General features: G+C 43.5%; 1 protein-coding gene across 1 annotated transcript in view; it reads right to left on the minus strand.

The window, feature by feature from the left end:
• LOC104627116 (CMP-N-acetylneuraminate-beta-1,4-galactoside alpha-2,3-sialyltransferase-like) overlaps positions 1-23,578 on the minus strand; it is a 102,775-nt gene that overhangs the window by 21,600 nt on the left and 57,597 nt on the right. Inside the window, exons 8-9 of the mRNA XM_010295223.1 lie at positions 23,217-23,403; positions 2,781-2,927 (exon numbers count right to left, since the gene is read on the minus strand). Coding sequence (XP_010293525.1) covers positions 2,781-2,927; positions 23,217-23,403 — 334 coding nt within the window. The remainder of the gene's footprint in view (positions 1-2,780; positions 2,928-23,216; positions 23,404-23,578) is intronic.

A 23,578-nucleotide genomic window follows, 5' to 3' on the forward strand; every position in this document is an offset into this window, starting at 1 on the left:
CTAAACCATCCTCAGGCATTAACATTTAATTTTCCCCAGACATTACTAGGGTCCCAAATGAAAGTTCTTCTTTATCATTAGCTTATCCCAACAAAAGAGAAGTCCACATGTAGTAGGAAACAGCTCTCCCTTTTTATGACTTCAGTAAATGGACTGAGGAAACTCCTGAAAAGCTTTACCGGTCCCAGAGAGAAGTCACTGTTTATTGTGGGTGACCAGTTTTGCTCCTTGCTCAGACTTTTGGCTACTAATGCCACAAGTGCAATCAAAATGCACATCTGAGTTGTACCCCCCTTCTATCCTCCAGAACCATCTGGCCCAAATTATATTATCAAAGCAGAGGATGTTACTACATTCGTCCTTTATTGAATCCTGGGAAAAACGCTTTGAGATCAGCCCCAAACTATTTTACTAGCTCTCCTCAACCTTGCTGAAAAAGCCACCAAATTACAAAGTTAATTGGTAGCACATTGTTACCATATGTGGTGTGCAAGAGAAGCACTGAGGTTTATTTAGGCATCTGAACTAAAGAAGAGTGGAATATTACTGCTCTTTACGAGGATTTCGTGTTGGCCTGCATTACTAAGGTATCCCCAGCCTTGATCCTCCTGTAGCCTGCCCAACGTACCACAGCACGCTGCAGCACGGGGGCACCAATCTGCCCCCATCCCGGTTCCCCAGGAGAAACTCAGGACACATACTGTTAGCTGTGCTTTTGCTTACTAGACCTCAGCATTTCCCTTTTCCATGTTCATTCTTTCTCAAGGAAAGTTTTCCAGGCTTTTCTCATCTCTAAAGCATGACCCTGAACCCAACCAGCTGTGCTCTGTGGCTGTTGGGTCACACTGGCTCTTGTGGAGCAATTCTCCTTGCTCTAGCTTCCTCACACGTATTGCTGGATCTCTCTCAAATCTTTAATGATGGTTGGATTCTTGGTCTACACGCTCTGATTTCCACTCTTCCCATTTAAACTCTCCGTGAAAAAAGGTCTGTAGCAAATTTGTATCATCAGGATCCTACTCAGACTCTTCTTCCCTCTTTACACTGGCAGCAGTAGCTTCTGTTGGAGCCTTTGCACTGATGCAGCAGCACTCACTAAAGCGTGAAGTCCCAGCAGCTCCATGACAGCAGTCCATAGTTGATGTCTGCAGTAAAATTTGTACTCACAGGATAAAAATATTCTCCCCCTGTTTTTAAACTCTGACAGAATCTATATTAGAGTGTCCTTGCACAGACAGCACAGGGTATAGTAATGTTCCAGCCCCACAGATGCACCTGCAGAGCTCCTGTTGCCCCATCTGAAGGAATGAACTACAATTTACACAGTCTAGCAGGGGTCATGGGGAAAGACTGCTTGTCTTAAAGCTCCATAAACTATTTTTAGATGCTCAAATGGACTTTCATGAAGTGAAACATCAGGTTTCAATTAAGATGCCTTCATATCCCAATTGGATGTGTGTTAAACAACCTATCAAAACCTCATAAACTTCAGTTCACAGCATTTTCATTTCCGGATTCTCTCTTCCCCTCTCAGCTTAAGTAATATCTTGTGTATTAAAATAACGTGTTTAAAAATAAAAACAAATCTGGAGAAAATAAAGGCAAAAGTCTGATGATTTCTGTCCTTTACTGGGGCAGCAGTTCTGATTTTCTGGAAGACAAATCAAGAGCACATCGTTTTAAGGGTGAGTTCTGGAGAATGCAGAGAGGTAACGTAAGTTACTTCCTAGCTGTCAGGAATATTTGGGATAAGATACCTTCAGTGTACAGAGCAAAAATCCAGTGCTTCCAGAACCCCATGACAGCTTCTGTACATACGTATGCAGCAATGCATTTCACAAAAGATCCATTCTACGTGGCTGAATCTGCACATCTTGTACACTGCATTTTAAGAAGTGAACTTCTTATCTCAGGCACCCACCCAACTGACCTGCACAAAACAAACGTCCCTAATATTTCTGAAGACTTCACAACATAATTAGAGCATGGAAAAAGAGGCACTATTTTGTCTAGTCCAAATCCATGCTGTGACATGGCAAATCTCCTGTACTGGTAACAATGGAAGGACAATGCCAGGGACAGAGCAAGCAGACTTTGTCCAGCAAAAGTCCTTCTCTCTGGGTTTGTCAACTGTGCTAATGTGCTCAAAAATGTCACGTGTGGTCTCTATCAACAACTACATCACATGTGTACATGAGTAATTTACCCACCCAAGTAATACCTTCTCTAATGGTTGAAATATTAGGTAGAACAAATATAAATAGGTCCTGAGGACAGCGTTGCAGTGTGAGATAATCCAGAAAGCCCAAGTCACCACCTACTCCACACTAACACTCCAAAAAGCTGCACTCAGGGTGAGAGATATGAGAATGACCATGAAGGTATTTTAATAACTATGACCTAAAACTGTTGTGCATTGTTTTCTTTTGTAAGCTTTTACATCTAAAACTCATTGCTGTAAGATCAGAATTTCTCACCAAAGGCCTCAAAAAGTAAACCTTTACCCTCTTTTACTATAAGCCTGGGATGAAACTTTACAGTTGCTTTAAAGGCACTGCTGATACGTCGATGATCCCCCCAAAATCCAAAGTGTGTTCCAAGGCAGGATTGTGCCTTGGCCTGAATGAGGCTGAGCACTGCCACCGTAACAGAGCCAAAGTCCCTTCCCTTCAATGTCCAACAGCAGAAGCCCAAAGGAAAAATAAGAACAGCGTAAGCCTGCTCTGCTACTTGGTCTCTTGTGCTTCCCTGTGGTTTTGCTTGCTTTGCTTTATACCTACCCCTCTGCCCATCAGGCCGTTGTTGAAAGGCAGTCCGATGAAGCTGAATGCTGCCTCCTGGATGAAGTAGGGATTCAGGATACGTATCTCATGAGGTTCTCTTGGGACACGGGTTGCCACTGACTTCCAAAAACCATCTGAGGCACTCTGGTAATATGAAAAAAACAAGGAGAGGTAAAACAACAAACACAATTATGTACAAAAGATAGTAGATTGCTATTATTCTTAAAAAAAAAATAAAATTAAAACGCACTACTGGCAGCCGTTCCCGCTGTCCCTGGTCACTGCCACAAGGCACTAGTGTAAGGTTGTAGTGGGAGGGTGCAGGGGTGCACTTGAGCTAGTCTGGATGACAAGTGTGAGGAAGACAGAGAGGCTTGGGCTTCAGCACGAATGAGCCCCTCCCTGGTGCCATCTTTTCAATCTCATTGGCACTTCAGACAGGTTGGCTAATGGCTTAAGCATTCCAGCATGTGCTGTGATCACTCCCACCTGCCTCCAAGGGGATGTACCCTTGGATAGCAAATGCTTTTAAGAACATTCAAAGAGTTGAAAATGACCACACAGCTCCACTTTCAGTGTGAGCTACGTGCTTCCACTTTATCCTACATTTATCCTCTTTTGTTAGGTGAAGAATTGTGAAGAGTCATACATGTTCATGGTACAAGGGAGAGAATAACTAAGTATGTCCTTTATGTTTACCCAACAGACTGTTTTTAATTAAAGTTTTCACCCTGCCAACATGGGAGAACACTGCCCTTGAATACTGCTGCGCTGCCTACAGCGGGGCTCGTGCCTCTCTGCCACGTTACTGCATATCATTGCTCCTGCTGGTCCAGATGTTAGTGGGTATAGCACATGCTGCCCTCCAAAAAACCACAGGCTCTGCATTCAGAGGACTCACAGAACAATTAAACGTTCTAACGTTTCACTTCTGTCTGGGTTAAAAATACAGAGCAAGGCACAGGGAGGATGGCTGGAATTTTAATCTGCTAATCAACAGCTTTGGCAGGGTAATCTGATTGAATCCCTCCTCGCAGCATTGAGCCATCTTCCCTGCAATCTCCATGACAAGCAACAGAGGCAGACATTACAGTCTACATAAAAAGCATGTGCTTTGGAAGTCATTATTTACACCAGTTTTGGGTTGCTTGTAGCTTAACAGTGACTTTACAGTTGCTTTCAAAGCACTGCCAAAAACGTTGATATTGCCTGCAAAATCCCCAGGAGCCTCCCCTGCCCAGTAGTGATTACCCCTGTAATTATCGACGGGAATTCTACCACAGCCGATGCCTGCTGCGTTTCACACACTACGTGTGTACCGCGCACAGCTCCTGTGAACTCTCACGGCACACGGTGCTAAACACCTTACAGAGGCTTCTGTGTGGAACAGTCCCACGGTTATCTTTAGCTGCTGAATTTCAGATCCTGAAGAGTGAAACTTTGGTGAATGGCTCTTGCTACAAAAGGCGTTAACACAGCAAACTCGATGAGGACGCAGTCTAAGACAGCCAAATTCCACTGCTATCCTGTTTTGATCCCACGTGCCCCTCAAAGCTGCCCAAACATGATACGCTTTTGCTGACTAGCAAAAGGGCAAGAATCCTGTGAGTTTAAGTTCGCATTTCGACGATGGCGAAGTGCTCTCAGGACCCTAAATGGAAAAAATATCCTAAATAATACTCATGTTCTTTCTTCATAGTTGAATTAGAAAGAATGCCTGGTGTCAAAGTGGTCTATCGCTTTCTATTATAATACGACATTTTCAGCCACTGAGCGATTCCATCACTTAAAAAAAAAATTAGAAAAAAAAAATCAACTTTATAAATGTTAACAAAGATCAACACCCATTTGACCAAGGGATTTGAGGGATTTGGTATGTCAGCTGAGTTTTGCCCCCTTGTGAAAATTAATTAAAAATTGGATAAATATTAAACCTTTGGAATTTCCTAAAGGCACATGTAAAGCAAAGGCCTTTCAGTTCGGAGGGTGGGGTGGGGGTGGGGAATAAAAAAAAAAAATAAAATCACAGATTCCACTTGCATTAAGCACGCTCCAGGTCGCACAAAAATGAAGATGATAAACAAAAATCTTGAACAGCTACTCATTCAGCGAAACCATCTTATCATGGGTTTAAGCAGGCACACCCTGGAAAAATAGTGTGTGACCTTGAAACTAAAATAAATTTGTAAGTTCAATTACAATTTCACGTGCAACTCTAAATATGGCATTGCCTAAATTTTGCAAACAATTCAAACCAAAGGTCTGCAAGCTATTTAAAGTGGAAAAAAGCCGCCTTTTGTTTGGACTCACACTCCATATGAGATTCTACATAAGTTCTGGGATTTAAGTGGGTTTTATATTGCTTTTACATCACACACAAAACATTGAAGAGAAAAGAAAAAGAAGAACTATTACAAACATTTGAGCCACTTATTCTTTTCTGTGGCTTGAGCTGTTCAGAAAGAGATAACTACACATATCCAGCTGCCCATTTTCCCAGTGCTGCGGGAACCACTAGGACCATACCGGGGCTCCTCTCAGCTAGTTCAATGCCCGTGCAAAATAAATGTGGATCCTATCCCTAGCTGGGCATACAACCTGTCTGCTTTGGTCCCTTCTGTGTGGCTGTTTCTCTTGTCATTCGTCCAGACTACTTCCCTAAGCATTTTCCTCAGCTATCACACTGCTCTGAAATTGCTCTGGTTTCTCCCCTCTGTCTCATTTCTATTTGCTCTGTGTTCTTCCCTGTAACATTTCTGGGCAATTCCCCCAAGATTCTTATCGAGGGACACCTGGGGTAATCTTTTCACTTTGGCGTGTCTTCCCTCTGTATTTTCTAAAACAATTGTAGGGAGAAATGTGGAGTCTCAGCAGACATCTCTCACACTTCCACCTCTACAGTAGGCAAAGCCCCGTATAGGGATAAAGAACAAAAAACTGTTTTCCTGGCTTACAATTACTGAAATTCTCAGCCTTGTGGTTTGGCTCTACAAAGCCTGTAGCTTTGAGCTGCATCTCAAGCCTTGTGGTTTTGTTCTGCAGCTTGTCACTGGCAAACTACAAAACGCAGCACCACCACAACTGCAAGCCCGGGGAGGCTGCTCCCCTGACGCAACCCCCCGGGGAGCCGCGGCGCCGGCAGCGCAGCCCCTTCCAAGGCTCCGTGCTACTGCTGATGCTCGGTCGTGGGCCGCCGCTACGCCTGGTGTGGATGTTCGGTCTGATCGGACACAGATGTTCAGCGAGGTTTCCAAAGCAATTCCTTCCCGTGGGGGAACGCTGTCCCTTTTTAGGCGGGGAGGAGACCGGCGGCCACCCGAGGAGCAGCAGGCACTGGGAGGGAAGGCACGCTTTTCCTGCCAGATTCGGGAGCTCAGACTCGCAGTTTGATGTTGGGGGCATCCCCTGTTCTCCGCTACAGTGACTAAGCCTGCAGTCCTCTGAAGATGCAGTATCTCCCTTCCTGATTAACACAGTAAGTCAGAAAGCGAGTCTGAAGACTGCTTAGGCAATGTTCCCACTGTACCTCATCACCCCTTGGCATCAAGGTGGAAACCACAGGGTCCAGGCTGGAAATCAGGTTTGCCCGTGTTAAATTCCCATCTTTATTTGTTGGTATTACTGTGCACCTGGAGCCTCAGTCACAGATCAGTGTTCACAGTGCTGAGGGTTGCCAGAAAGAGCTTATAGAATAAGCGTAAAGAAACTAGCAACACAGAGAGGCAGACAGGAAAACATGACTGAAAAGCAAGTCTCTGAGGGCCACGGTATTTTTAAGCAACATTGGAGTATTTTCAAGATTGTAAAGGACACCACTAAAGGTTTTAGAGGAGACTATTTAAAAAGTAGAAAGAATTTAGATGGGCCAGGGCTTTCAAGCCAGTCTCTTGTACAGCTCTCACCCAGGGAGAGAGGCAGAAATATCCCCCCCTTGGAGACACCACTCCAGGAATAAATGGGTATAGACATGACAGGTTATGAGGAAAGGATGAAAAAATGGCAGGGCTCACCTAGTAGCTACAGGGACAAGACAATCCAGCTGTAATTCCTCATTCTGTCCATTTGCAGAATACTGAAGGGAAATAGGGACAGCCAGTTGTAAGCTATTTTTGTCTCCATTCAGTTTTCCACCTCCTGTTCTCAGATTTACCAAGGCAAATCACAACGTACGCTAAGATAAAACGTGGAAACTCAGAGCCTTAGCCAAGAAGGACACCTCAATAGAAGATACAAACAGCTACAAGCAGGCTGAGTCTCCCAGAATAACAAAACTTCTAATATACTAGGCAAAATGAGGGGTAATGCATCCTGATGACATGGTGCTGCCTCTTCTGTACCTCTGTGAGACTGCTGGATTTAGGAGTACAAGCAGCATTGCTCTGGAAGACTTCTAAGTCTGATGGCAAGGGGACAGGGAGATTGCAAAGGTCAGCTGAGCACAAGACAAAGTTGAATAAAGTCTGAGTACGCAATACTATGCTGCAAAGCAACAAGAAAGATGAAAAGACTGGAGAGAGAATGTGTTGTAAAGGGATGTTATTGCTCTTTCAAACTCTGGTAACACCAGAAATGGAGAGGAAGAAGGGCATGAGGGAAAAAAAAAGCCAAGGGATGACATACCAGTCACAAGACCTCACCATGCCTGGGAGCACATAGTTCACTGGGATCGCTGCCCTCACCTAGGCTGGAACGTGGTTTCTTCTATACCCGTCATCCACAAGCACTCACTGCCACACAAACACAGGGTACAGCAGGACCGCTGCGATCCAGCTGCAAAGGCTTTTGAAAGGTTTCTTTCTGCTCAGGTATAACTGGATTAGATGTGGAAGGTGTGTTTCTGCTAGAAAATAATCATCTTATCAGCCGATGCTGCATTTCTCAGCGGTCAAGTAGACAAGGAGGCCTAGAAAATGCTCTTCTACAAGTGGCAATATAAATGAAGTTGCATCATTTGCACTGATTATCAAAGTAACTAGGAATTTTTAGCAACAAGAACAGAGGTGCTGAGAGCCTGCAGCCTGGATTTATGGTCAACTGCCAGACCCACTAGCCCACACTTCAAATTTATTTACCCAACCTTCTCAAAGCGATGGAGAACCCCTCACCACCTCTGTACACGGCTCTGATGGCCAGCACTTGTTCTGAATTTCCCTATCTTCACTTCTAGAGTCTAGAAATGCTCTAGAGTCTAGAGCAAGCATTTTGTTCCACTCTTATCTGCCCCACTGAAAAGATCTTACTCTGCCTGAAGCAGAAACATTGCAGATTGTGCTCAAGCCTTTCCCTCATCTTCTCTTTGTCCCACTGCCAAAAGAGGTGCAGCTCGTGGAATATCCAGCAATATGACACTTCAATATTTTATAATTTTTGTTTCTTCTCTCCAAATATCCTCCCACTGACCACGGCTAAATTTAAATGGTTGTAATTTCCCGGGCCATTCCCCTGTTGGTATTCCTCATCTTCCAAGAGTCTCACAGCACCCAAGAGAACTCCTGACATGTTGTAAACCCCCTAAATTTAGCTTTTAGTGATGTTTCTTAGTGTGAAACCTAAACACATTTTCTACCCAGTATTTTCAGTGGCAAAGAGCAGAAAAGCATGATAGAGACAAAAGCACCTCTTAATACATGGTACTACTAGAGTTTTTTTTTTTAAAGCAAAAGTCTAACTATGCTTCTTCATGGGTACAGCTGAGCTAATAATACTTCACTACATTGGCCAGAGATTAGTTTCTTTAGGCTTGATAACCAGGTTGAAAACCACAAGAGAAAGGAAACTTAATTCCAAGTAGTGGTTGTGGACTTTTAAACGTTGTGTTAGACTATAACTATATGGCACCCTGGCTACACACGAAACTGGAAGCTGCCCTGTCCACAGACACTGGCTCAAAAGCAGCAGCCTCAGTGGTGACAAAAGCCAGCGGGGATGTGAGGGTGGCACCAGGCCAGTTTGCTAAAACATAGCAATGTGCTCTTTCCCATGGCTGTCAGTAGGAAGTTTCTTTCCTGCTTACCTGCAAGCGTATATTACAAATAAGCAGAAAAACATATACAAATAGGCCTACTGAATTTCAAACTTCATTTGACCTATACAACTTTCATCACTGCAGCTAACGTACAGACAGACATGGGCCTCCTGTGTTGCTGGTCTAATATCAACTGTCAGTCTTCAAATTCACAGGACTAGGCAGCATGAGGCCAAGACCGGCTCTAAAGAGTCTGGAGAGCAAATTTATTTTTATGCTATGTTGTAAAAGCAAAGGAATTTTTTTTTTTGTAATGTGTTTCTGTATTTTATCCATATAACTGAGAGCAAAATCCAGTTCACAGTTGTAAGACAACAAAATGCTGTTGAAAAAGAGATTGTCCTGTGAAGAAAATGAAACTTGGAACATGTCAGATGTGCTGCAGAAAAAAACCCAAAGATAACTCTGGTTAATATTTTGCTTCACAAGTCAAAGCATAAATGATAGCTCACATACGGTATGTCAGAAGATGTGTTTGTCCCATGTGCAAACAGGGTGATGGATAGACTGTATTACAGACTCTTTTGTTAAAAATGTAAGCTGGATTTTAAGCCAAATTTGAAGAAATATTCCTGTTTTGAAGTAACTTAGGAAAGACGGAAGTTTTTAATAAAAGGAATGGATTTAGATAATTTATGTTTCTGTTGTGGTTTTTTGTCTATGAATAATAATAATCCTTCAATGCAAAAATATCTGAAGTAGTTTCAGAAAAATCCCAAAGAAGAACGTCCTATAATATCACCATTATTTACAGGGTATTTTACTCCCATAAGGGACCAGCCCCTTTATTTCGCTATTATTTTTATGACATAGTTTATGAAATGTCATACTCACATAACATCTATTAAAAGAATACCATGGCTGAAAGTCCAAGTCCACGTATTAGTAAGAGCTGAAGTAGGACAACAGCCCTGCAACTTTAGACCTTCTGCTTGGGATTTCTGTTGTGAACAGTGGCTTTCTAATTTTCTGACAAGAACTTTTTTATATTATATTGAACTGTATCTGTTTTACAAACAATACTTCAATATTTAGAGCATCTCTGCAATATTTGTCATGGATTATACCATTTCACAGGGGAGAAAACCGACGAAGATGAGCGCCCACAGTTCCATCGCCTCTTGATGCTCTACTTCAGATACCTTAAGCTGAATTTTCAGAACATTTGTTAAGCTCACAGTACAACTCCATTGACTTTGCTGCTGCTGAACACCCAGCTCTCCTGCATATTCGCCCTATGAGACTTAAACGTGTTTGGGAAATTCTGATATAACTTACCCAGCATCACATCAGCCAGTCAAAGGCTAAACCACCTCCTCAAGAGGAATCCTCAGTGTCTGTAATCAGGAGACCATTCTTTCTCCTCTCCTTTCCTCTCTCATATCCACCACATGTTCTACAGCTTCTGCAACTACTCATACCAAGGCTGAATGTCTTGCATTACAGAAATCAGTCTAAATCTCAGTCTTTCCTCTCCACTGGATAGACAGCTGTGTTCTAAAAGAGCCAGGATGTAATTATGTAATTAAGGAGAACATCTGTACAGGAGAACTCAATGTTGAAAATGCAACTGTTATATTTTTGCTTTTCTTAACTTCTGGCAGCTTGGATCTTATAACCATAAAGCTCTTTAAAAAGTCTTAAAGGGCAACTTAATATGTTTACAAAAAAACCCCCACACCCACCTTAAGAAAAACTCCACCAAATGCAGCAATTAAACCCAGGGCACAGTCCTCTAAGTGCAACTACAAGCTCCAGTAAGCTATTGTATTCTAGGTCAGCTGACAGAGGAGAAAAAACTCACCCTCTTATAGGGCACCTGAATTATTTACACCTAGCAAACCTGCAAGTGTTTGAGGAGTTCCCTGCTGGTTGTAAACCCTTCCCTTTCTCTGCTGTCCCCAGTACCCATCACCCTTCAACTGCTGCTTTGCTCTCTTGCCACACGCCAGACCAGCCTGGTGCTCCTTCACGTTGCCCAGGTGGCTGGCAGGCGGAGAAGGGGTTCCTGAGGGTCCGGGAGAGATTCCCTGCTCAGTTCATACCCCAATCTCCTTGCGGGAAAGCAGATGAAGGGAAAATCCCATTTTATACCTACATCCCTGGAGATGCCGCTGCATCCCAACTAACGGTACCGGGAGGGCACCTGACCAGCACAGGCAGGGCAGGGGTGGCCTGGTAGGACAGACCGTGCCCAGGGTCTAACCAGCCCCAGTGGAACATCAGACCGAGCCATGGGATTTCACAGAACAGCAGGAGCCACAGCAGGCTGCCGCAGTAACACAGGCTCATGATTCCCAGCCACTGCCCCAAAGAATTCAAGAATCTCAGCAAAATAGGGTCGGGGACTATTTTAAAAATTATTTTGATTTTTTTAAACAGGGATAAAACTGTGCATTTTCAGTAGTCTCATCCTGAGAGACAGCTAAGTTATTTTAGCTGAACTTTCCAGCTGTGCCAAACATGTGGCATGGAAAACATCAGCTCAAAGATGACAGTGTAATAGAACGATAGAACATTTTCCCTGTTGCTTATAATAGAAAACATAAGGTGATCCCAACTATAAGCACAGCTACCTGCTCCACTTACAACAGTATGCCTGCACAAAAGGAAAAAAAAAATATTTTTTTTTAGAAGCCATCAGACTGTGGTGACAAAGCATGAGGGTATCCCAGGGTGTCTGAGGATACCCATCAGCAAAGTCTTTTTTAGGGAGCTGAACTGGTCCATGAGTTTAAATACAAACAACAAGTCATTAAACAACACATATTAAGGCTAAACTCTTGGCACATTACAACAAAAAAAAGCTAAAGGATCACCACAGAAAGAATTATGGCCTCACCACTTTCTGAAATTATCTTAAAGTGAATCTCTAGGGGAATTTTTACATTGTTTTTACAGCAAGAGTACACAGAAAATCTGTCTTCTCCTATTTTGGCATCTTTGCTGAAACACGAAGCCAAATAATTTGTATGTTCACTGAATGTTCATATAGAATATATACAAATTATTCAGCATCCTTTAGGAGGAGAAAGCAGAAAGGTCAAAATAACAAGAGGCTGGGATGATGCCAGGAAGCTCCTGCCCTACTTTGTTTTCTACACTTGCATTAATAATAGGTGTTTACAAAAAGAAGAGTTTTTAAGTAACGATATTTAATATTCTTAAAAGATGAGAATTTAAATAAACTGTAATCCAAACAGAACATTTACATTTAAGAGTTTTTTTCCAAATAGTCAAAGTGCTGATTGCCTGGGCCAGGCTCGGTATATCTGTACTTGTCAGCTGTGGGCAAAGTTCATTTCATGGAAAATGGCCAGAACACAACTGATGAACCTGCTGAGAAAAACTTCCAAGTAGAGCTAGCAAAAGCCTTGTGCACCCAGCAGGTTGGCCATTTTCCTTCAATTTTATGTCTCCGATTTAAAAAAATAAATAAAAAATAAGATACTAACATTTTAAAACCTGGCCTTAAATAACAAGAGAAGAAACACTCTTAGGCACATCCCATAAATTCGCATCTGTAATAATACAAATACTACAAAAAAAAAGTGAGGTCCTCCTAGAATCTCTCTTGCTTACTTACTGCCTTGACCGGCCTTGGTTTATTCTCATTTCTGTTAGCAGGACAAGTGTTTTCATTAAATAACTGTGAGTGTTAAGGTAGAAGAGAAGCCGAATGCAGAGGGGGAAGATGTCAGGGATTCGCAACCAGGCACACAGGAGCATCCTGCTCTTTTGCAGAAAGAAGCTGCCGTTCTTCTTGGGAAGAACCAGAAGCACCACACACAGCTGGAACACAGGGGGAGAGAGAAATTTAGGAAGATAAAAGCACACGGGGAGTTTAGGTACCTCAGTGTTTATTATAGCAAAGTGGAGATATAGGTCAACCCCCCTGTCCTGGAGCCCTTGATGCTTCAAGGCAGAGAAAACGCTACAAATTGCTCAGACAGCGCTAACTATGCAAATCATCCACAGAGCCCGCCAAGGAACACATGTGTTTCAGGCATAAATCGTCCCATCTATTCCTTTCTGAATTAACATCTGTCATCATGACACCATTTAAAACGACTGAAGACTGGATCATATTAACAACCACACATCTTGGATAAATATTTACTGTTCAGACTTTTTTGTTTTCAGTTTAAAGAAAAAATTGCAGATAGCAAAATTCCTGGAGCTGTGAAAGGGGAGTCTCTCTTCAGCCACTGATAGAAAGCATGTGATTTTATTTACAAAATCAAATCAGTGTTTTTCCCCTCTTCTGAGTCTTCACACTGCACATGGATGAACTCACAGCATCCTGTGGTGTTGCAATGCTTTCCGAAGGGCTCTTCTGGGGAATTCTGTTATGCTGGAGGTCGCTCACCTCAAACACTCCATGAAGCCTTCTCCCTCGGGATGCAGAAACAGAGCTGGCTAATTGTGCCCCAGGAAGAGAAAATTGTGCTCTGACCCTTGCAGACAACTGGATAAAGCAAATAACTTACTTTCACGCAAAGCTGCCAAAGGTATTACTGGTTTGCTATCCTGCTCCTCATAGTCAACAAACGGGTCACAGAGCGTGAGGACAGGGGTTCCCAGAGTCACAGAACAGGACGGCGAGAAGGAAACGCAAGAATGCAGCCCTGTCCTGGGTAGTCCCAGGCAACAGAATTTTCCCAGATACTGGATTAAGTCTGTATTTCAGAAAATGGTGTCAGCAGTCAGTGCTGATCTCTGCAAGTACGTCGTTCAAGTATTATAAGTGTAGATTTCTACAAAATTACATCTGTCCAAGCTGATTTTATCTAGCTTCAGCTCCTAGCCACGACATTCTGCTATTTCTTATCAGCACCCCTCAAAAGGCGAAGAGAAATCCTGCCAACATCCTCCTGGACATCTTGCACAGCAGAGGAGCAGTGCTCCCTCCATCTGCAACTTCCAGTCCTTTACTCTCATGCTGCTTGAGTGGAACTTTACCAAGATATCCAGTCTTGATCTTAAGACTTCAAGAGCGAATTCATGAAGCTGTAGGGCAGATGTAGCAAAAATAATTATACTGATATAAATGTGCTGCCTTTTTTGGTCGTCTGCCTAGCTTCAGAAATACTTCTTCCTACTAAATTAAAAAGTCTTCTGAGAAAAAATGTTCCCTCTAGGTAGATAGAGAGAGACTACAAGTAAATCTCCCCAAAATCTCATGCATAAGCTAAATAAATTGAACTCAAATCTCTTTGTCTAAGGAAGGCTTTGCAGACTTCAAATGATTCTTGTAGTTCTTTACTGAAGTGTTAACACAGAACATCTTTATTCTACTAACACTTGCATGAATAGCTGATACCCTCTGGGCGACATCTCAGTTCCACTGTTGACGATGTTCTCTTGACTTTTTCCATGTGCTGGATTCACAAACTGCTGCTCCAGTATGCAGGAGCATCTGCTGCACACGTGGGCAGTGCAATATCCTCAGCAGGTATGGGCTGCACGGGTGGTAAAGCCATGTCTGGATAGAAGACACCTGCATTGTCTGCATGGGAGGCCAGGCGGAGATGACGCCATGCAACCTCAGCACTTATCCGTTCATTTGTTCTGTCAGGTGCCCAATCATATACATATGGGTCAGTGAACATGCATGTCTTCGCCACCATGCAACCACCAGGCAGCAGTCAGGGATCAAAGGGAGGATAGAGCGTACTGGGTATTTATGAGGTGGGGGAAATCCGAGAGTATTGTGGTGCAAGATGGAGGCATGAGGGAGCAGAACACAAATCCACAGGCAATCGGGCAATTTCGTTAGCTCTGCTGTTTATGGAATTGTGTGTTTCATTAAGATCAGCATCAGATTTGGAATGAATTTCTTTACGTTGCCTCAGATATTCCAAGTCTGTCTTTGATCAATGCAGCTAACCAGCATGTAAACCTGAGTTTACATGCACTATGACCTTGAAATGCACCCACCAGGATTTGCATATTGATGGCTGAATACTGCCAGAGCCTGCCAAAGAGGGCAAGTGCAACATAAGCACCCTCCCAATGCTTTTTCAAGACAGCTGCACTAGCTCTTCAGCTGGCCCACACTCATGCTGGCTTTTCAGAAGAAAAGATGTGGCAAAACCGCAACTCTTTAAATTATCCACATTTTTTGACTTGGTTGAGTTATGGATGAAGGAGGGAGGAGTGATTAAATACCTAGGAAAGAACAGCAGCTGTCAGTTGGATGGCAGCAGGCATCAGAAGAGATTAGAAGATGGTAATTTTAGGAAGAAATTGTCTCAGAATAAAGGAGGATGGTGAGGTAATCCCAGAAAGGATGTCCTGCTAGGGCAATGATTCAGTCTCTTCAGGGGATAAATTCTGCTTGGGTCTCTTCATTTAAGAATGATCTGAAGGAAAAGGAACTAAAGAAGAATAAAAATCTGACTGGAGCTCTCCGATGTTCACATCACAGCTAGAATTACTGAGCCAGAAATGAAGATGATGCTGTCCTGGCAGATGTAGGATAAAGGTTCTTTAAGGACTACAGAAGCCTAGCATGAGTAAAAGCTTCTCATCTTTTAATAGGAAGTATAGTGCAAGGAAGGCTGGAGTTAGGTAATAGCAAGCAAAGCAAGGAACAAAAAAAAAAAGGGGCAAAAACCATGCATGATGTGGGAATGACTGGAAGTGTAGGCACACCAACGATTTTTATTTTAATTTTAAGGAGAAACTGTCTAAAATTGGGGTAATCAATCAATGTTTTATAGCTACAAATATAGATACTTCACAAACTTTTCATACCTGGATTTTTTTCATCCAGAAAATAGTGTGCTGATGGCTATTTTTTATTTCCTTCATCTGCCCCAGAAGTTTAGGCAAATGCGGCTACAGACTTGTGGATATTGATGACTATCCAATCCAGGTGGACAAGTTTTATTGTCCAGCGTGCATGCATCTGGTAGTATGAAAGGCTGTGAAGGCACACTGCAGTGGCATCAGAGCAGCCTCTGTCACCAGCTGACGCTTGACAGTGTACTTACAGACACAACAAGTATGCCTGGGTGGGAACAACTCTCAGCTATGTAGTGACCTGCCTAATCTTATTATGCTGTTGCATGCAGGTATGTATGAAGGACAAGCTCCAGCCTGCACTTTCCATACCAACAACTTTCCTTTGGGAATCTGGCCAGGAAGTCTCCTCCAAGGCCTATGTTGCAAACTGCATCATTTGTCTACCGAGGTTCCTGTATGGTCCTCACCTCAATGCTACCTGAAAGCTTGTTAAAAGCTCTACAATACAGAACTAAGTTCTTCTCCCTCTTCTGGTCAGAAGGAGCAAGATTTTATATAGCATACCTGTATATTTTCCAGCCTCTCTTCTAACCATGACTGGAAAAAGACTGGCTCACCTTCTCTCATAGGGCACCAGAGTTCATACTTCTCCTTATGTCTGCTAGAAATGGCTTTGGTCTTCTAGGCCAGTCATAGAGAAGGATTTATTTTTTCATATGCAAGTCTTCTTTGGTTCCCTTGGACCATTCCCACAAATGCATTGCACTGGGGGAGCAGGTCCTAACCATGGAAGCACAACCCCTCAGGCAGAACGGACTAGCCTTCTGCACAGCCAGAGAGAGATCAAAACCTAAAAAACGTCCCAAGAATTATCCCAGAAAGACAAACTAACTCCCAGCTACTCTGTCAAAGGAATATGGAATATTGTCACGCAGACTCTCCCACCTCTTCTCAGAGACTTAGTAGGAGTCAGAAGAGTCTGCCTCACGTTTTCACTTTATTACAAGGCATTTTCTCTGCTTCAGCATTTAGTAATGCTTCAGTTGCCTTGGAGGCACTGAACAACCCCGATGATGTGATAAGGTGTTCTCTGCTATCAACTGCCCCTAAAATCCGCCCCCGCTCTGTGAGTGGAAATGGCCTTTTGCACCGTGTGCTAGGATCACTGGACAATCACCACTGAAAAGGCTTCTTGCCTCTCCCCCAGTGCTCATCATGTCCTTTATGCACGTTGGCTGCCTTAGTCACGAGCCATGCCTTCCTATATTATAGGAAGTATATTATACTTCTGAAGTAATTAGTTAGAAATAGCTATTTAGGTGAAAACTCAAATTTGTGAAAGAAATGGGACAACCCTTAAGTTAACTTCCCAATTCAAAAGCTTCTCATTAATGATGGAACAGCGAGTCCAGCTTCTGTCCCCTGCCACCTGAGTTCAAGGAGGGCAGGAGGACACAAGGCAATGCCTACCCAAGCATACCTCTAAGCAGATGGGCTAGAGCTCTGTCTCAGTACAGGATCAGGCATCACCAATCTGTAACCACACTTTGCATTCATAATGCAAATAGTGGGGGATTTACAGCTCCAACAAAACCAGATTAAGTCTTTCTCACAGTCCTTTCAAAACTGAAAGACCAACTGTATACAAAATATTTTAAAACAACAAGCCCTTAAAAGGAAGAAAGGGAAAGGAAATATTTGCAATCCAGAAGCAGACTCTGGAATGAAACTGCCATTGGCAGCAGCCACTTCATTTGTCACCAAAGGCAAGTGATAGTGTTGGAAAATGTAGGTTCTCCTTCCCTAGCCCAGACCCAGAGAAACTGCCTGCATAAGCGCTGGGCTCAAGCTCTAAACAGGCTAGAAATACACACATGTGGGTGAAGCTTTGCTTGGGGCTGGACAGCAAGAACAGATTCACAGCCTCACTATGTTCCTCAAGCTAATAGGAGGAGCATGGTGGTTCCTCATTTTTTTTTTCAGGGATGCAAACCAGCCCACTGGCAAAGCTATTTCGGAATCCAAGGAATCCGCAGTGTACTACAAGGCTGTGACATTCACGGTCTGCCCTAACAAATATGTAGCATGACAAGGCCATTAACTAATGGAAGAAGAGAAGCTCTAAACAAAAGCTCAGCAGACAGTGACGGCTCTGGTAGCAGTCTGGCCTTGGCTCTAGCACAGTAAGGCAGGCTGATCAAGGCAGGAAGGTATTGTAAGGTACATTTTAGCAGGACTAGAAGTAACATGTTGACTTAAAGCAGAAATGTAGTTCCCAAATAAAAGGTTAAAAAAAAAATCTCCACTGCTGCTACAGCCACAAGATCTCCCACAAGCAACAGCCACATGCTGGGACGAAGAAGGAGGGGTTATGTCATGCCCACTGCTGGAGTCTCAACATCTGCTGAAGAATGGCTGTTTTTCAGATGGCACCGCTGCCGTGTGCAAGTCGTCAGAGACATGCCCCTGCAAGGGACAGACGACCCAACTTGGCCTCGCTCGCAGGCAGGTGCTCACTCGCTCCTTTGACTTTCACTATCAAAGAGAGCTTCAAGGTGCCACAGGCACTTACCGCACAAGTGACGACTGCTGGCAAAGGCTGCAGAGGTTCCTGCTGGAAGCCTCCACAGGCTCATTACTGCACGAGAAGGAAGCTTGTGAGCTGCCAATTTCTAGTGAAACCTTTGCCCTCACTTGGCTGCTTTACCACCATGTGCCAGATGTTCAGGGAAGTGAGCACTAGCAAGCAAGAGAGCTCCTTCTGATTCACTAATGACGGGCAAAGAACCACCCTGGAATCAGCCTCAGTGCCAGGCTGTGATGGCTGCTTTGCATAACTGGTGCTTGTAAATTCCTCTGTTTCAGGACGAATTTACCCTCAATGCAATAGAGAAACTTTCAGCTTTTGACCATTATTTTAATGCTCATCCAGCGGAATTGTGAAGAGCAGTATATGGCCAAAACCCCCCTCCCTATAATTCCTCTGGTACTTTGGGTATTCTGGAAGAGCTCCTGTCACTGAGAGACCCGGGGTGATGCCGGATGGTACAGTAGCGGGAAGCAGCAGGGTGGACCACAACATGTGTGGGTAACGTCTCTTGGCAAAAAGAACAGTCTAGGACAGGGTGCAACTGTTCTGCGTGGCTGTCCGTGAGTAATCCACTAGCTGTTTCATCCGAGGAGGGGTGCCTGGAAGTGTCAGCAGGCTCCTGCAGCAATGACTGCAAGTCAGCACTGCCAGACCGGTCACCCCTGACGCCCCAACAACTCACATCTGCGACCCTTCTGCAGCAGCCATGGGCTCCTGCGACTGCAGGCTGTGGGACTCCAACCCACTTCCTTCCACTGGCACATTGACATATTCGGTCACCACGGTGCAATCCTCCCCCCTGCTGAAATGAACACGTCGCTTTTCTCCATCCCACACTCCTTTTTCCCCATTTACCTGCAACAAGTGCAATCATTTTCTCCTTCGGTTTATTCTAATGCTTGTCAAATGACTGAAATCAGATTACCAGAGTTTTAATTGCCCAGATTCACTCGCCTTTCCCCTTCTTACAGGCAGGTCTATACTCTCCAGTGATACAGTACTGCCCTAACTTGCTACCAGACTCACAATTTTGAGTGCCAGCTCACCCAGAACTCTGTGATGAAGACTACTTTTGTTTTGCTGCTAACGCAGTAAGAATATTTATCCAAACTTGTCCTTTCTCTAGATTAATCTTTTCTCTCAAGTTTTTATTCACTTCTAGATATTTCTGGTTTAGTGTGAAATAAAAGGAGCTGAGCTTTTACTTTTTCTTTGGTCAATGTTCCAGTGCTCCACTTTCTGCATATAGTGTCTCCCATGACACAGAGGCATCATGCAGATCTCTGGAAGACTGTACCACATGAAATCCTCTGCCTCACCATTCTGCTGCTGTTTCTGCATCACACTGATTCTTCTTCCTTATAACATCTCCTGAAAATTCTCCTCTCTACAAAGTACTTATCCCTTCCTCACTATGCAAGTGCTGCCAAAAGACTAACATAACACAGAGCAAATCCCTCTCAGCTGCAGGGAGAATAAGCGTATCTGACCACTGACCCCAGCAATAAATAGCCATTCACCTTTCATTTACTCTTTCTCTGATAAACTCCTTTGATTTCACTTACTCAAGAGAGGACTAAGCAAGGCTTCTTAGTAACTGAACCAGAACCTCTAGTGAAGCTAGAAGTCCAAGCAGCTCCAGGTCTGGTGTCTGAAGGGATTCAGAAAGTCTCATATCCCACCTGTGGCACTACCATGGACACAAGCAGTTGCCATCAACAGTCAGGGGCAAAGGAAACATTAGAGGGTGGAGTTTGGCCCATTTTTTTGAGGAATGTGCCCACTTCCACAGCAGTCATGTTCTTTAGCAGGATGCTTCCATTTCCCTTATCTCCATCCTGAGGCCAGACTCCTGACGGTAACCGCTGGTTTGTGGCAGGGATGAAGCCTTGGAGAGGGATGGGCCTAATCTCAGATAAGGAATAAGCAAGTGTGGCATACAGAGCTCCTAGGTCAAGCAAGTGCCTCCAGAGGAATCCTGGAAAGGAAGAAACTCCCTTTTCTCTGGAAAATCAGCTGAGAGAGAAACAGAAACTCTCCACAGAGAGCACTGGACAGGCATTTGTCATTTTGAACTTACCACACACTGATAAAAATACTAACACTCACTACCAGAACAAACAGACGCCTACGCCTTATTCCCATAGCACTGTTAGTTCTCCATCGGGTCACTTCTAGTTTAAGACACAGCACTTTTTGCATCAGTCTCCACTAGAATAAACAGCTGTGCTAGCCACCTGCTTGCAGCTAAAGCCAGTGACAGCAAGATCTCAGCCTCAAGTAGAGAGAGATCAGACTAGAGAAGACAAGACAGATGTTTTCCAGTCACCTGGACTGCATCCTAAAGTATTCAATGAACTGGCTCAGCAGCCTCAAAACCAGCACTGATTCCCTTTTGGAACTTCTGTAAAACAGGTAGGGTGTCAAAAGACTGGAAAATGGACAAAAGTAGTACCTAGCCTTAGGAAGGTAAAAAAGGGAAAAGAGTTGATTTATCACAGAATCACAGAATGGTAGGGGTTGGAAGGAACCTCTCAAGATCATCTGGTCCAACCCCCCTGCCCAGGCAGGATCACCTAGGGCAGGTTGCACAGGAACACATCCAGTCGGGTTTTGAAGGCCTCCAGAGAAGATTTATTGGAGAATTATGATTTCAGTTCTCAGAATAGCATGATTAATTATTTGTAAGCACCTGAAAAAAATAACAAAGATGAGTAGCAATCAGGTGGATTTGTCAAGAGCAAATCATCACTGAAAAAACAAATGTATTTCTTTATACAGGGAAAAAGTATCACAGGGGACAAGCAAGACATGAACTGGAATTCAGTAAGACTTCTGACATATCACTCTCACAAACATGCCAAAAAATGTTATTAATGATACTACTGTGATACAAGTTCAGAAGTGGCCAAAAAAGCTATCCAGGAGGAGTTCTCCATGGGCCCACCGCAAAAATGGAAAGTTGTTATTACTTTGGGGTCTGCCTAGGAACCAACTTTGTTTAGTGTTTTCATTATCAACCTAGGCAATGGAGTAAAAAGTATGTTTATTAAATAGCAGAGGACATGAACCTGGAAAGAATGGCAGGTACGCTGGAAAGCTCTGCCAAAGGAACTTGGCAAACTGGAGAAGTGCTCTGGAAGAAAGTATCAGTAGGGACAAGTGCATGGTGCTGCGCTCTGCCAGGAAGAGCCAACGGCACAAGCACAGGGTGCAGAGCTGGGGAGGTAGCTGCTCCTCAGTTCTTTCTGAGACCTGGAGTCTCAAGGAACTGGACACTCACCTTCAGTCCCACACCACTGTGGAAAAGGCAAAGCAGTGAATGTATAAAGAACAGGAACTGTGAGGCTAGTGAAGTAGCTGTTCACTCCTCTCTCCTGTACTCTGTACATTTTTTGGCACTTCTCTAAGAAAAAGATGAATCAACTGCAGGCATTCAAAAGAGCAACAGGAATTAAGAGATCTGGAAAACATCACCTACAAGAACTGAAAAAAAATGGAGTGTTTATTCCAAAGAAATTAAGGATAAGGAGTCAACCAGAAGAACACTGAAGTAACATGCAATGCATGTTCTTTCTGCTGTCTGTCAAGCTGGGCACTAAAGCACTCAGTTAGGATTACTGCAATTGCTCTCCCCAGTCTTCTAGCAAGTTTTAAGAAACTATTCGCTATGTCTTCCCAGGAGCAGGGGATACCACATTAGAATCTAGTGATGACCGCATGACTGCAAGCATCAGGTGGAAATTCATTTGTTTCGAAGCAAACCAATCCATCCTTGAACTTCAAGCTAAACACTAGAAGTCCCTACAACCGCGTTCAGGTTGCAGGGCACTGACGCTGCCAGGGCTTTCCTTTACCCAGAATGGAGAACAAGAGCGTGACACAAACCAAAGAAAATTACTTTCGACTCAATTATTCATGTTACGAAAGCCCACTTGTGCTTGCCCAGAGGCTGACAAGTAACTTCATCTGTCTGGTACCAGGAAAATAATTGCAAGCTGGTGCCACTGTGAGACAAGAGCAAGGTATGAGCCCTTAAGGCTATCTATGTAACAAACGCATACAATTATATTCCCAGACTGTTTCATTCTGTACATGGTGAGCTGCCAACCTCCTCTCTTCATCTCCAAACGCATGATATAACATCCCATCCTCTGAACATTAATTCATTTGTCTGGTTATTTGTTGAAAAATCATTAAAGAACATTTGAAAGCCAAGATACAAGATTTGTAAAACAAGAACTATACCCAAATAAAGGCCATTTATTCCGGACTTCATAAAAACAGATAAAGATGAGCCATCCACTGAATGAGAAGCCAGTGATCACAACCTGATTACATTCAGGGTGGGTGAATTGCAGACAACAACCCTGACTAGTAACAGGTCCATGGTGCTTCAGAAGGGCATTAATGCAACTGACTGGGACAAAATATTTACATGGGGAAAGTTGTGTATTCACCATTTCAATGGTTTTAAATTAGACTTGATACTGTTCTTCCAGATGATACTTCAGCCAAAGACAAATCATGAATAGCAATATTGCATGTACAGCAATAACAGAGGAAAATAGGCTTGTGCTATTCAAGAGGTCGTATTAAGTCTGTGGATTGTAGCCTTTTCAATAGTTGTGCTGTTACTGTGTCCTCCTCCCATGCTGTACCATCACATCCTGATCCCCAAACTCACATTTCCTCCCCTTGCCATTACTCTTTTCCTTCTTCTTCTCTTAAATCCTAAGAGTCCATGAAATCCATGCAAAAGTTGGTCCTTTTATATACTCTTTGAAATAAATAAAAATTAAGTTCATTGTTCATAGCACACACTAACATAATCTTGAATAGATAGCCTCATCAGTGATGCAAGGTCAGGTTACAGAGAGATCTATTTGTAAAGCATATTTAATTAAAGCTGAAGTCCATGGAGGTAAAAAAGCCTTCACTTAAATGCAGCAGGACATACAGAGGAACTCTCTTCAGACCAAAACATGACAAATATGACTGTGATATCATGTCTGCCCACTGTTTCTAATTAGGCGACCTTCACAATGCCAGCTGACAGCGTTCTTACCACTTTCTCCTTGTAAACAATGTATTTCAGCCACTTGAAATCCTGCCATTTGAATCCCGCCAGAACAAACAGGGAATCCTTCTCATACTGCTCCATTTTCTGGATTGCACCTTCAGGGTATGTGATCCGGAGAGTTGTTTTGCCACCCACATCTTTTTCAAAGCCCTTCACTGGAGCCGAGTTCAGCCTGCAGGGCAACCGGAGAAGACACTGTCATGGATTCCCACTTACACTCCTGCATGTTGATGATACAGCAATTACTGCAGGGCAAGAGCTCCTTGTATGCAGCTGTTACAGCAGCAAACGTTAACTCTTGCAGCTCTTCATCACAAACATTTATGAAGCTTTATACCAAGTGACAA

This window comes from Phaethon lepturus, unplaced genomic scaffold (assembly GCF_000687285.1).
Source record: "Phaethon lepturus isolate BGI_N335 unplaced genomic scaffold, ASM68728v1 scaffold11179, whole genome shotgun sequence".
Lineage (NCBI taxonomy): Eukaryota > Metazoa > Chordata > Aves > Phaethontiformes > Phaethontidae > Phaethon > Phaethon lepturus.